Source organism: Perognathus longimembris, chromosome 2 (genome assembly GCF_023159225.1).
Source record: "Perognathus longimembris pacificus isolate PPM17 chromosome 2, ASM2315922v1, whole genome shotgun sequence".
NCBI lineage: Eukaryota > Metazoa > Chordata > Mammalia > Rodentia > Heteromyidae > Perognathus > Perognathus longimembris.
In genome coordinates, this window is record NC_063162.1 from 53170871 (window position 1) to 53183982 (window position 13112).

Consider the following 13112-nt stretch of genomic DNA (forward strand, 5'->3'; position numbering starts at 1 on the left):
AGTGATACCAAAGGCTGGGGACTTGCTAGCAAACATGAAGTTCAAACTCCAGTAGTGCTAAAAGAAAACAACCTTTTTTTGGGGCCAGTCCTGGGGCTTGAACTCTGGGCCTAATAGTTGTCCTGCTCAAGCTATCACTTGTGTCACAGCTCCACTTCTGGCACATGCATGAGCATGCGCGCGCGCGCATGTGTGTGCGTGCGTGTGTGTGTGTGTGTGTGTGTTTAATTGGAGATAAGAGTTTCATGGACTTTTTTTGACCAGGCTGGCTTAGAACTGCGATCCTCAATCACAGTAGCTCAACAGCTGTGTACATATAATTATATAGGATGAGACTAAGCAAAATGAACTCCAAGAGATGGAAACAGGAGGATTTTATTGTCGTTATGTTTAATGTACTAGGTTAATTTCCTTTGGCGTACCCCCTGTGGTCACTGTATATGATTTTGGTACACTGGATATTGTATATATGCTTATCTGAACTAGGGAAGGGAAAGAAAAATGAGGGAGGGTGTAACAAATAAGATAAGAAACGTACTCACTACCTTATTATGTAACGGTAACCCCTCTATACATCACCTTAACAATAAAATTTAATTTAAAAAAACTGCGATCTGTTGGGGTCAGCTGTGCCTTTAACGGGCCACAGCTGACCTTGGCCTGCCCCTCCCCTTCCTGCCTTTGGCAGGAAGAGAAGGCCCTGCTCCTGGGGCAGCACGTGCTTAATGGAGGACACCCCAGAAACCCAACCCTTGGGGGCCTGGGCCTCCGCCCCCGAGAGAGGTCCCCTGACATCACTTGATGGACAGCCCTCTGTGACCAATCTGCAATCCCTCTCTTGTGCCCGCCCTTGGGGGTATATCTGGGGGGCTCCTCATTTGAATAAACAGAAGCCCTAGAGGTTTTCTCCGAGATCTTATGCGCTCGTGTCTTCCTTGGGCTGGCGAGTATGGAGGTCTCGCACCCACACATGACCCAAGGCTAAACCCGGGACCCCACTCCCGCGTCCGATACCCTACTGGCCGGAGGGGACGTGAGAGAGTAGGTATGGATCCCCCGCAGAATAGATAGGTAAGCCCAGAACCCTTCCCCACGTGTTGGGGAGGGATAGAGCTAAGCCCGGCAAATTTACAGCCCAACAGCGATCCTCAGGTTTCAGCCTCCCAGCTACTCAGCTAGGATTACAGGCTTGAGCTACGGATAACTGGCTCTTTTTTAAATTAAAGAAACAGTTAAGGGTTATCATCCCAGTGCCTACAAGAATAAGAGACTCATTAAGAGTGACTGTGGCAGAGTTTGGGTCCTCAGAACTGAAGGGCGTTCATGTTTGGCTGTCTTTCACTATGCCATCAAACATCCTCCAAGGAATTTACCCACATCACTATCTTTACTGTCATCTCTGCTGTCGTGGTGGTCATGGCCAGCCCATTGCCATAGTCACTGGCCTCCCATGGCACGTGCCACTTAAAGGCAGGTGACAACATGACTCATTGTGATGTCACAGCACACCATGGGTTATCAGCATACCATTCCCCAGTGCCTTCACAGCCAAGGGCACAGCCAGATGTCCACATTCCATTTCCCAGAACCAGTGCTGCTGTCCATTCTATATGGTCAGGGCCCAAATAGGCTGAAACCATACAGCAGCATGAATAGGGACATATAGTGGCTTAGAGGAGATCCGAGTGCTGAGACCCAGGGCCCCCTCCCAGTGCCCACTGTGTGTGAAGCCCAGTGTCACACGGCAAGGCCCCCTGCCACAGACCTGGTGTCACTTACACGGCAAGGTCCCATGCCACAGAAGGGCAGGGAGGAGGGGGCTGGGGAGTTTAGAGACAAGAGACTGATCCCTGGTGCATTGAGCTTTGCTTTTTCTTAGCTGATCTGGCGATCATTTAAATATTTAGATCATTTACATTTCATGTAATCACACATGTGGCTAATTTAAGATAAACTGGCTTAACATTTGTTTTCTATTGGTCTAGCCTGCCGTTCTCTTCTTGCCTTCTTTTGGATTGATCTTTTTCTCTCAAATGACTGTTTCTATTGCCACTGATGGCTTATTAGATTTAATTCTTTATCTTAAAAATAAAGAAAAAGAATGAGAAAGAGGAAAAGGAGGAGGAGGAAGATGATGACCATGGAAGAACACAGTTGAGTTTTGTCTGGACATGATTGCTCTGTAGGAGCTTGGACCATGGGGAACGATGCCTTTTTTCTGTGTTGTTTCCAATTCACAGTACCCCCGTTTTTGTTTTTGTTTTTTCTTTTGTGCTGTTCCTGGGGCTTGAACTCAAGGTCTGGATACTGTCCCTGAGTTTTCTTTTTTTTTGCTCAAGGTGAGCACTCTACCACTTTGAGCCACAGCTCCACTTCCAGCTTTCTAGTGGTTAGTTGGAGATGAGAGTTCTACAGGTTTTCTTGTCCTGGCATGGGCCACTGGTACCTGGCCATATTAGTCATTTTTATAACCAAGGGAGAAAAGCCAAATATTACCACTTGACAGTTTTTCTCAAGTACAAATATAGGATACAAAGGGAGATCAGGGCTCACCTGGGATGTGCGTGCGTGTGTGTGTGTGTGTGTGTGTGTGTGTGTGTGTGTGTGTGTGTGTGTGTGAAGGGGGGTGGGGCAGGGAGATCCCTTTTGTGTCCTACACAGAAGAGGCAGGTTTGCCGGCAGGGAATTGCAGTTCCTAAAATGAGCCACCAGAGGGCGGCAGGGAACCAGCTGATTAGCACAAGAAGCCAAGCAGATGGGAATTCTGCATTGGTCATTTAATCCTGGGAGAGCTGGCCACACAGTTTGAAGTAGTTCCCACCATGGTGCCAGACCAGGGTCCCAGGGAGAGGAGGACTAGATAGTTGTGTCATGGACAAGGGAAACAGAGGCAGAGGCCCTGTCAGAAGAACTGAACGAGGTGTCTGTCTGAGGAAGGAAAGGGAATGGCAGATCCAGAAGCGCTCCCTGGGCTGTTCCTGGGGAGAAGTGTGGGCTTCGTGCTGCTAGCCTACCAGGGTGAAGGATTCAGAGTCACCTGGGAGGGTGGGGAGGAGGCAGACTGGAACCATTGGGCCCATTCTGAGCTCCCCATGTGCAGAACGCCTATCTGCTCACCTAGTTTAATTTGACCTGACTTCAGGTGGATCTTGAGAAACTGAGGCTCCCTTAAGTCCATCTGAACACAGCTGTTCTGCCCAGGATGGTAAGAGACAGGAGGTCACAGCAGGAAGTAGGGTCCTAGGTAGAAGGCGGAGTTGGCCCCTTGATTGCCCTGCAGGAGGTAGAGGAGCCAGCCTAGCATTCAGAAAGTGAGGAGGGGAAGTTGAGAAGGTGACTGAAGGGAGGCTGAGTGGCTCAGCTCCCAGCATTGAGGGCTTCATTGGGAAGAATGCCATTGTCCTCTCTAAACTATGATGCAGAGTCCAGAAGGGGAACTGAGCTCAGCCGGCGGCTCCAGGAGGCTATGGGGCCATGTGGAAGGGGCATGAGAGCATGCCCAGGTTGGGAAAACATTGGTCCTCATCAGACGTTCTCATTCTGAGCACAGTGGAGACAGAGGCAGAGCCATAACCACCTCCAAGAGGCCCCTGGGAAATGGTCAGGGAAGACATGGAAGGGGTGCATGGAGAAGGCCTTGCGGGGCTGGACCTGGCTTCTAATGCCTGCTCAGGAAGGCTGGCAGGTGGGTTGGGCAGGGGTGAGGGGCCAGGGGCAAGGGAAGGCTGGCTGCTTTGGGGCTGTGGGAAGGAGCTCAGCCACAGGAGGCTGCAGGAAGCTGGGACCAGATCTGGCACCTTCTATGCCCTGAGAGTAGGGAACAGGGTGGGGGAGGGGGATTGGGGAGGGGCCGTGCTCTTTGCCAGCTCTAAGCTCTTGGAGAAGTCCTTCAGCCCCTCTGAACCTGGGCTATCCCATCTGTAAGGTGACTCATGGCGGCCCTCACTGGTCACTGTAAGGGAGAGACATGGTGTTGGGGGCAGGGCGGGGTGGGGCCTTGCACACTCCTTGCTCCACTTACCTTAACACTCATGTCGTATCCAGGAGTGAGGACAGACGCGGAAGTCCTCAGCCCTTGTTCAGCCATCATCACCCATTTACCACCGTTCTTTGACACCCCCCTCCCCCCGCATGGTCTTGTGTCACCTCCATGCTCCAGTATGGAATACATGAGGACATCTGTCCCATCCCAGGGCCATTCTCACACCTTACAAAACTCAAATTACTTCAGCTGCGTGGAGTAGGAAGGTGACTGCTCACAGGGCCAGGCCGGCGGGGCTGGGCTGGGGTCCCTGTGGGAGTCCTCAGTTCATGGCAAACTCCCGCCTGTGGGGCAGGAGGAGGCAGGGTCCACAGGAAGTTTATTCCTCCTCCACCCTGGGGTTCCCCACCCCTTAGTGTGAGCGTTGGCTGAATGTGTGTGTGGGTGTTAGGGGCTGGGAAGGGCTGCTCAGTGGGCACTGGCTGGTTGGAGCCCATGCTCTGTCCTCAGTACAGCCCTGCCACCCACCACTTGGCTCTCAGTGCCTCTGTGTGTGTGTGTGTGTGTGTGTGTGTGTGTGTGTGTGTGTGTGTGTGTGTGTACATGGGAGCAGCCTTGGGATAGATTGGCGGGAGGCAGAGGCGCCTCCACACTCAGCACAGAGCACTGAGGATGGGCTGTTCCTGGCTACAGCTAAGCTCTGGGGGATCAGTCAGAGCACCCGACCCTGGAGAGCTGAGCTTGAAAGGCAGCAGCTATTTGGATGCCTGGCCCTGGGACATCCAGGTGTAAAGGGTCAGGGCATGGGAGGGGCAGGCGTGGTCCAGGGCCAGCTCTGAGGAAGTGAAAGATGGGGGTTTGGAGACCTCACCAGGATCAGAGCACGCAGATTGGGGGCCGGTGATGCTGTCAGCCCTGGGCATCCAGGCCTCCCCCAGCCTCAGCTTTCCTGCCCACTCTGCAGGCATACTGTCCTGCCAGAAGACCAGAAAACCTACATGGCACAAGGGCCTGGGGTGAGGATCGTCCCAGGCCGGTGGGGACAGAAGGCCAGACCACAGCCATCTCTGAGCTGTGGGTAGGGACAGCTGGGTTGTGGGCCTCAGGGCATCCTGATTGTTTTATGACATATATTGGGAGATGGGGTCACTCCTGGGGACCCTAAACTCTCAGCAGGCAGGCTCTTCTGCTGCTGCTCTGTCTGAATCCTACCCTGTGTCTCCCTAGGTCTGCATTCCAGCCTGGCCTTCCTCCCCATGGCCAGAGCAAATGCTAATAAGGCTCCTTCTACAACCTTCCAGCAGTGGCAGGGTGAAGCTACCACCCCATGTTCCTTCTCGCTGCTGGTCTTCTTGTCCCTCAAGATTGCTACGAGACTCATTCTTCCCTGTCCTTTGCAGCTCAGGGCTGGGTCCCAGCTCTGCTGGGAGGTGAAGACATGAGGCTCAGATCCTGGTTTTGCCACAGTCTGCTGGGAGAAGCCAGGAGGGGCCTTCTCCTCTGGGGAGGTCTCGGCGACTCCCATGTGCAGGCCAGCCATCCCAGGCTTCCCGGTGGCCCCTCTTTGGGTGGACTCTGTTCTCTTTCTAGTCTCGCAGCAGTCACCACCTCAGATATGGCCATCAAGTCCAATGGAAACCTTTCCTGTGGGGGGAATGACTGGTCTCCAGGGCTGTGGGAGATGCTGAAATACAGGCTCTGGTGTCCTGGGGTTCATTTTCTTTCCAATTAACCACTAAGAAGCCAGAAGTGGCACTGTGGCTCAAGGGGCAGAGCAAAAGCAGCTCAGGGACCGCACCCACAGGCCCTGAGTTCAAGCCTCAGGACTGGCAACAAAAAGATAACATAATTTTTTTAATTTATAAAATAAAACCTCTGGAGTTGTCTGGCAAGCGTGGCCACAGGGGCAGGCAGGTGACTTCTGCTGGCCTTGTTTCCTCATGGCTCTGTGGTGCCTCCTAATCCTGGCTTTGCTCAGAAGGAAAGCTTCCTGCTCACCAACCTTCTCCCACAGACACTTCCATGGAGTCAGCGTGTGGTGCCCAGGGTCTGGAGCCCCAGCTGTAGTCCCAGCCAAGAGGGTCAAGTGTTCGCATCACTGGCAGGCCCCAGCCTGCTGTTCTGGGTGGATTCTCTCCTATATATGGTTACCCAGAGGCCCAGCCCTGAGCTGATGTGTGACCTAATCTGTCAAAAATCTCACCCGGCCTGGGGCCCAGCTTGGGGGAGAGGCTCACCCCCAAGCCGATGTCCACAGGGGAGCAGAGAGGCTTGGAGGAGGCAGATCAGATCAGGAACACAGAGGCAGAACAAAGCCTGGGGCAGCCCAGGCCCCTCCCTACCCTAATGCTGTCCAGGCCTGTGAAGATGTCCATCTTCCCCTGATGCTGGTGTAAATAAACCCACGAGCCTCATTTGCTTTCCAAAGTCCTTTTTAATACAGCATGAAAAGGCTATAGTCCCATAGGCAAGCCGAATACAGAGTCTCCAGGTATAAGGCACACAACGGAATGCCATCCCCGGCACCCTTGGCAGGGTGGATGGTCTGCACCATCTACCCTCCAAGTGGGGGCCTGCGGGTTCTGTTTGTCTTTTTAGCTTCACACACACACACACACACACACACACACACACACACACACCACACCAAACACACACCAAACACAGACAAGGACCAGGGGGGTGGAGGTCAAACAGTGAGGTTGGCCATAAGAGCGGTGGTAGATGCCACCAGTCCTGGGGAAGGGGTAGGAGGGAAGGGGGTAACACTCGGCCATTTCACTGCAGGCAAGAACACCCCTCTTTTATTTTAGGGTTAGTTGTTACACTGGGTTACCATGTAGTGAGGTTGGATTAAGTATTTGTTATGTGTAGATTCAAGTCTATTAGATGCTGGAGGGGCAGGAGGGCAGATCCAAGCTCACAGAGCAAGGGGGCCCAAAGGCGTGGCTCATATACAAAGCCGGGCAGGCCACGGTGGGGGGTGGGGAGAGGGTGGCTGGCCCTGCCTCTTTCCCCCTTCTTGGGTCTAGCTGGTCCATAGCAGAGGGCTCGTTTATCAAAAGCTTTCTTCCCCTGTCCATACCCATCTTCCCCCAACTCCCAGCCCTGTGAAATTTAATAAAATCATAATAACAGAAAAACACAAAGGTTGGAGAACCTCTATTACAATGGTGTGTTGGTTAATATCAGCATTAACAAACACATAATGGGGCCACTGTTCCCTTTTTTCTTTATGTGTCTATTAACAGCGCCCCTTAAGAAAGGCAATATGTTCCAAAATACACATACATATAAATACAGGACAAAAGCATATTAATAAACCTAAACACTTGACTAATACACTGGTTACTACTTAATACTGATATTTTCACCGAAGAGGGACAATACAGAATAACAATATGGCTTAGAGAAATGCAAAGAGTTTTTTCTCTCATCAGAATTATGTACCAACTTCATATAATATTCTATGTAGATAATATTTCCTTCTTAATGTAATTCAGTTGCATACTTTTTACATACCGAAGCATAGTAAAAAAAAAAGCTAATAATAGGAAAAAGAGAAAAGTTCTCACCACAAATATTTTCTTTCAGCTCAATCAACTTTGCAAAATGTTTCCAGAAATCTTTAATATTTTATTGCCTTCCTTAAAAAATTGAAGTGTTGAAAATGTCTCTTTTTAATTGCTTTTTAAAATCTAAAAAATATCAAACCATCATCATCCTTTTCTTTTTCTTTTTCTTTAAAAGGTCCTCAAATATATACAGATAAAAAAAATCACTGTAAAGATTTTTTTCCATGAGAAGCTACCAAATTCAGTGTTGTGACAAAAACTGGTCAGAAATGTTAACATCTGTGAATTTTTCCCCCTCATAATACACACATGGTGTTTTTATTTTGTTTTGTTTTGTTTTTTAAAAAGGAATTCTGTGTCAAGTATAACTCAAAATAAATACAAATTCACAAATAGAGCTATGAGTACTTCATATGTATGGCACCCACTATAACCTCTCAACTCGATCGCTAGATCTACTTAATACAAGCAACTGTCCCTTTTGAACTTAATTGCGACGGCACACTATCCTGTCTCCTGGGCTACCAGATCCTCTGAGCACTGAATTCTCTCTAAGCACTGGCCTGGGCTGTGGTGTCTTTTGCTGACCCTAGCAGGCTCCCCAGTCAGTCAGCAGCGAGAAGGAGGCATGGCGGCCGCCCCTGCGGAGGTGGTGGGGGAGGCGGGGCCTGCACAGATGTCATTATAGGGTAATGACTGCCAGTTGGACCAGCTACCAGAAAGAAAAAAAAAAAAAAAAAAAAGGTCACTTTGGGGTAAAAGCTCTCCTGCTGGCCTGGCCTCTTGCGGTCTGGAGTCTGCGTTCTGTGCAGGGCTGGGCTTCCCCCCCTGCTTTTGTAACAGTGTTGGCAGGCCCCAGATATCCTTGGATCAAGGGACCCCCAAGCCCTGGTCATCCTCACAGCTGAGATAAGCACAATGCCTTTCTCCCCACCCCAACACTCAGGAGGATGATTGACAGCAACAGCTCCTCTGGAGGACAAAAACAGTGGGTCAAGGCCACCCAGCTTCTCCCAGGGGAGCAGCTGGGCTGAGAGGCCTGGGTGACAGTCCCGAGAGGGAGCTGAAGCTGCCTGTCTGCAGTGGGCATGCTGCCTCTGAGGGGTTCAGGGGTGCTGCTGCTAAGTGCTCAGAGGACATGCCCCCCCCCACCAACCCATCCTGCAGTGCTCGGGCTGTGGAAGTGCTCAGTCTTGTTCATTCGCTCCCTGGACCTTGGCTAACACTTCACGGTAACTCTTCAACTGTACAAAGCACGCTCACTTGCAAACAGAAGGCGACTGGTCACCAGATGGGTGTGCTCCAGCCTGGTAAACATTTGAATTTCAGGACCATTTTGTGGTCTGATTTCTTTTCCTTTCTTTCTTTTCTTTTTCTTTTTTTTTTTTTTTTCCTTTTTCTTTTTCCTACAGAGTTGTAGTGTTGGGGGTGGAGATGGGAATCAAGCCACCAATCCTGGTTGCTGATTCTCTCTCCCCAGGGAGAAAAAAGACCACCGAGAGACTGGGCCTTCTCTCTGGGGAGGGAGGGGGTACATGTCTACTTGGGTGGGAACAGGGGGTGCCCTTGCCCTGTGATGCTCAGACGCCTCTCAGCCCCCTAAGGAGGTAGGAGGATATCACTGTCCCCGGTTTTCAAATGAAAGGCTCTGCAGTCTGTTTCAGGCATTACCCCTCCCCCCCAGATGGAAGGGCTTGGGGGCACCCAGGTAAAGAGAGGGTCCTTTTTCATGATGGTAGGGAGGGGGACACAGTCACAGGGGTCACAGGGTGGGCTCTGCTTCCCTCACCCTGACTTCCTAAAGGACCAACTGGGGCATGCCTGACAGGAGTCCCCCCTTCCCAAACCTGGGCTTCTCCCCAAAGAAAGCTCTCTGTCCAGAGAGGTACCCCGACAACATGGCTGTCGGATGTTACTCACTAACTGACAGGGAAACTGAGGCTGGAGATGAGGCGTCTTTGCCCCAGGTGAATGTCAGACCTGAGTCCTTCCTTCTAGGGAAGCTTCTATATGGGGGCCTCGTAGCACTGGTTGGGTCACTGCCTCCTCCCCCAGTGGGGATGAGAGGCCAAGGGGAGAGAAGGAAATGGGACTTGCAGGACCCAAGCCTGTGGCAGTTTCTGGACAGGGGGAGTCATGTAAAGAGGGGGCACAGTGATGCACACAGAGCACTGCCGGATATTCGGCCCTCTGCCTTCCAGGCTCTTGTGGCCCCTGAGGCTGTGTGTGTGTGTGTGTGTGTGTGTGTGTGTGTGTGTGTGTGCGCACAGTGACATCACAGGTGAGCAGGGCTTGGGGCTGAGTGTTGGTGGGGACAGAGGCCCCTCCCAGCAGGGGCTAGAACAGGTGCTTGCTTCCTGTGAGTGCCGGTGAACCACTGGAAACAAGGGCAGTCAGGGAGGGGCTTGTCACATAGGCACGCTGGAAAATTCTGGTGGGAGCTAAGCTGGTCCGGCTGGTCTTGGGGAGATGACCCCGCCCCCCCCCCACTACAGATCTCAGGATTCACAGTTCATTTAGTGTGCTGGTGGCCAGACAAGGCTGCTCACTTAGAAAGAAGGGTCTGGGGGCCGGGGAAGGGGTTCCTGGCTCTGCCCTCTGCCTTTACTTCTCCACAGAGCACAGAGCCCCGGGGAACACCGTACAGAATGCGAACCCCTCCCTGCCTGCTGCAGCTCAGCTGTCAAACTACTTCTCAGCACACATAAGACAAGGCCTCCAGTAGCCCCCTGCCAGGCCCACAGCCTGGGAAGGTTGCCCCTTCTCCCAGCCCCGCCAGGGGCCTCGCAGTCCCGCTAAGCAGCCTGGGAGGCAGGCCTGGCGGCTGGCAGGGTGCGACAGGCAACGGTGGTGGCTGTCACTGCACGCGGCGGCAGTAGTAGCCGAGGACCTTGCACTTCTCACACAAATGCTGCGGATGCTCCTTGCTCTGGTCAGACACGTCCAGGCCGTCGGGCTTCTCCAAGGGTCTCTGCAGAGAGGGAGGGAGGGGCCAAGGGATGGACAGACACACAGGGAGAAATGGAAGAAGAGTGAGCCACCCAGAGAGACACAAGACAGGAGAGACAGACACATGGACATACAGACACACACAGAGGCAGAGTTATACACGCAGAGACACAGAAGGAGACATGTAGTCCAGTGCTGGGGGCTTATGCCTGTAATCCCAGCTGCTCAGGAGGCTGAGATCCGAGGATTGTGGTTCAAAGCCATCCCAGGCAGGAAAGTCCATGAACTCTTTATCTCCAGTTGACCACCAGAAAACTGGAAGTAGAGCTTTGTGCTAGAGTGCTAGTCTTGAGTGAATAAACTCAGGGAAAGCACCCAGGCCCTGAGTTCAAGCCCCACAAATGACAAAGAAGAAAGGAAGAAAAGAAGAAAGGAAGGAAGGGAGGGAGGGAAGGAGGGAGGAGGGCAGGAGAGAGGGAGGGAGCAGGTGAGTGAGAAAGGAAAAAAGAGAGATAGATAGATAGGGTATAAGGCAAGATATACCAGAATGGTTCCAGACTAAGAGACAGAAATGCATATCCAAAGAGACCAACCGACAGACGGGCAGACAGACAGACAGACAGACAGACACACACACACACACACATACACACACACACACACACACACACACAGCTTGATCTTTCACCCCACCCCAGCCTCTCTGAATAGCCCAGGACAGAGACAGGATCCAGCTACAAAGACATCTTTCAGATGAGGAAACCGAGTCTCAGGCAAGGCAGACCCACCCCACAGCTCCTGATTCTGGGCATCTGCTCTTCCTCCCTGGTCTCTTGTCTCCCTGGCCCCACTCAGGGCAGCCTCAGGAGTCAAGGAAACATCAGCCTGGGTAGGGTCACAGCACTGAAACCTTGGCAAGAATAACTTACCTCCAGGAAATTGGCCTGGGGCTCAGGGTCACCTGCCCTGTTTGTTGCGTTACTGTATGAATGGAACTTCATTGTTTTCTAATGGGGAAACTGAGGCCCAGGGAAGGGAGACCATTTGCTAGAGCTCTCAGAGCCTTCATACTCTGAATCTGTGAGGGGGCCCTCCCAGCACCACCTCTTTCAGGGAGGACCTGAAGGATATTAGACTGCAGAACCTATTTCTGAGGCCCCCAAGCCCTTGCCCCCCAAGCCCAGGGAGCATGTCTCCCTGGAGATGCAAATGTAACTAGCTGTTTCCTGTTCAGCCACCTGTACTGTTTCCCTCCAGCTGCTGCCCCAACCCAAGCGCCCGCCTGCAGGAGGGACACCTGAACATCTAGACCTGGGGAGTCTCAGAGTGAGCCCCAGCCGAGGAGAGGGGGCAGAAACTGCCCGGTTGGCATGGGACGAGAACCCTTAGAGGCCAGACATGGCCCAGGATGGTCAGGGGAGGGCATTGAGGCCAACGCTACCCAGACCAGACCATGAGCTGCTCAAAAGCAGCACACAAGCACTGGTGCCTCGTGTCTGTAATCCTAGCTACTCAGGAGGCTGAGATTTGAGGAGTGTGGTTAAAGTCCATGGCATTATTATCTCTGATTAACCACTAAAAAAGCTAGAAATGGAGGTGTGGCTCAAGTGGTAGAGTGCTATCCTTGAGTGAAAAACTACTGGAGAGTCCTCTGGCCCTGAGTTTAAGCCCCAGTAGTGGCACAAAACAAACTGCATCAGAGATTAAGAGGGTGCCTGGCACACACGGAGTGCTGGCCAGTATTAATAGCAGGTATTATTAGTGCTGTGATGTAGGGTTGGGCCTGGTGGGGGACAGAGAGCTAGATGAGTCCAAACTGCTCTCACAAGCCCTGGGCTCTTCTGATCTGCGGTGGTGACCCCTGGTGCCCCGTCCTCCGTGGGCCTGGGCTAGCTGCTCAGCCCAGCTCAGCCTGCCACCAGGCCAGGCCATGGGGAACAAGCTGGGGCTCGTGGACTGGAGGAAAATATGGGGCAGCAGGACCTCCCCCACCCCCTACAGGGAGGGGGCCGGTCAGGGGAGGGGCGGCAGGCACAGCTGGAGCTTGACAGGAAACAGATGTGGCAGAGGCAGTTGCTGGGAAAGATAGACTTCTAGGAGGCCCAGGTCAGAGCTTAGGGGAGGGGGAAGGGGCCGAGGGCCTGCAGGATAAGCCAGCCGGCTCTGACTGCCTGTCATGGTACAGGGCACCACCCCAGCCTCCTCCCCAGCTGTGGAGGGACGCCAATCACTCTGCCTGGAAGAGGACTCTGAAATAGCTGACCCTTGATGCTGGCTGGTGCTCAAGTCCCTTCTCCTCTCTGGGCCTCGGTCTCGGTCTCTCTGATGTATATGGTGGTTGCTCAACAAACACTGGCTGAAGGACAGGGAGAGAGAAGAATGGAGTCACATGCTCTTGACAGGTCCTTCCCCTTGGGCCCTTGGGTGCTCCGGCCCTGAGCACAGGGAGGGGCCAGGTTGGGCCCATGAGGCAGGGGAGCCCACAACCAAAAGAGGGTAGCCTAGCTTGTGGAAGGGACATAGTGGGTATTGAGGAAACAAGGAGTTGTGTCCCACTGGCTTTTGAGTGCTGAGCTGGTCCTACCTCTCTGCTGATAGAAAATGTG

General features: G+C 52.6%; 1 protein-coding gene across 2 annotated transcripts in view; it reads right to left on the minus strand.

The window, feature by feature from the left end:
- Positions 1-7661: 7661 nt before the first annotated feature.
- Positions 7662-13112, minus strand: part of Zcchc24 (zinc finger CCHC-type containing 24) — a 54091-nt gene continuing 48640 nt past the window's right edge. The window contains exon 4 of one of the 2 annotated variants that reach the window (XM_048339149.1): positions 7662-10528. In XM_048339149.1, the coding sequence (XP_048195106.1) occupies positions 10415-10528 (114 nt within the window). In that variant the 3' untranslated portion in view covers positions 7662-10414. Of the gene's footprint in view, positions 10529-11155; positions 12863-13112 lie in introns of those variants that run through there. The other variant, XM_048339147.1, reaches the window with a different exon arrangement.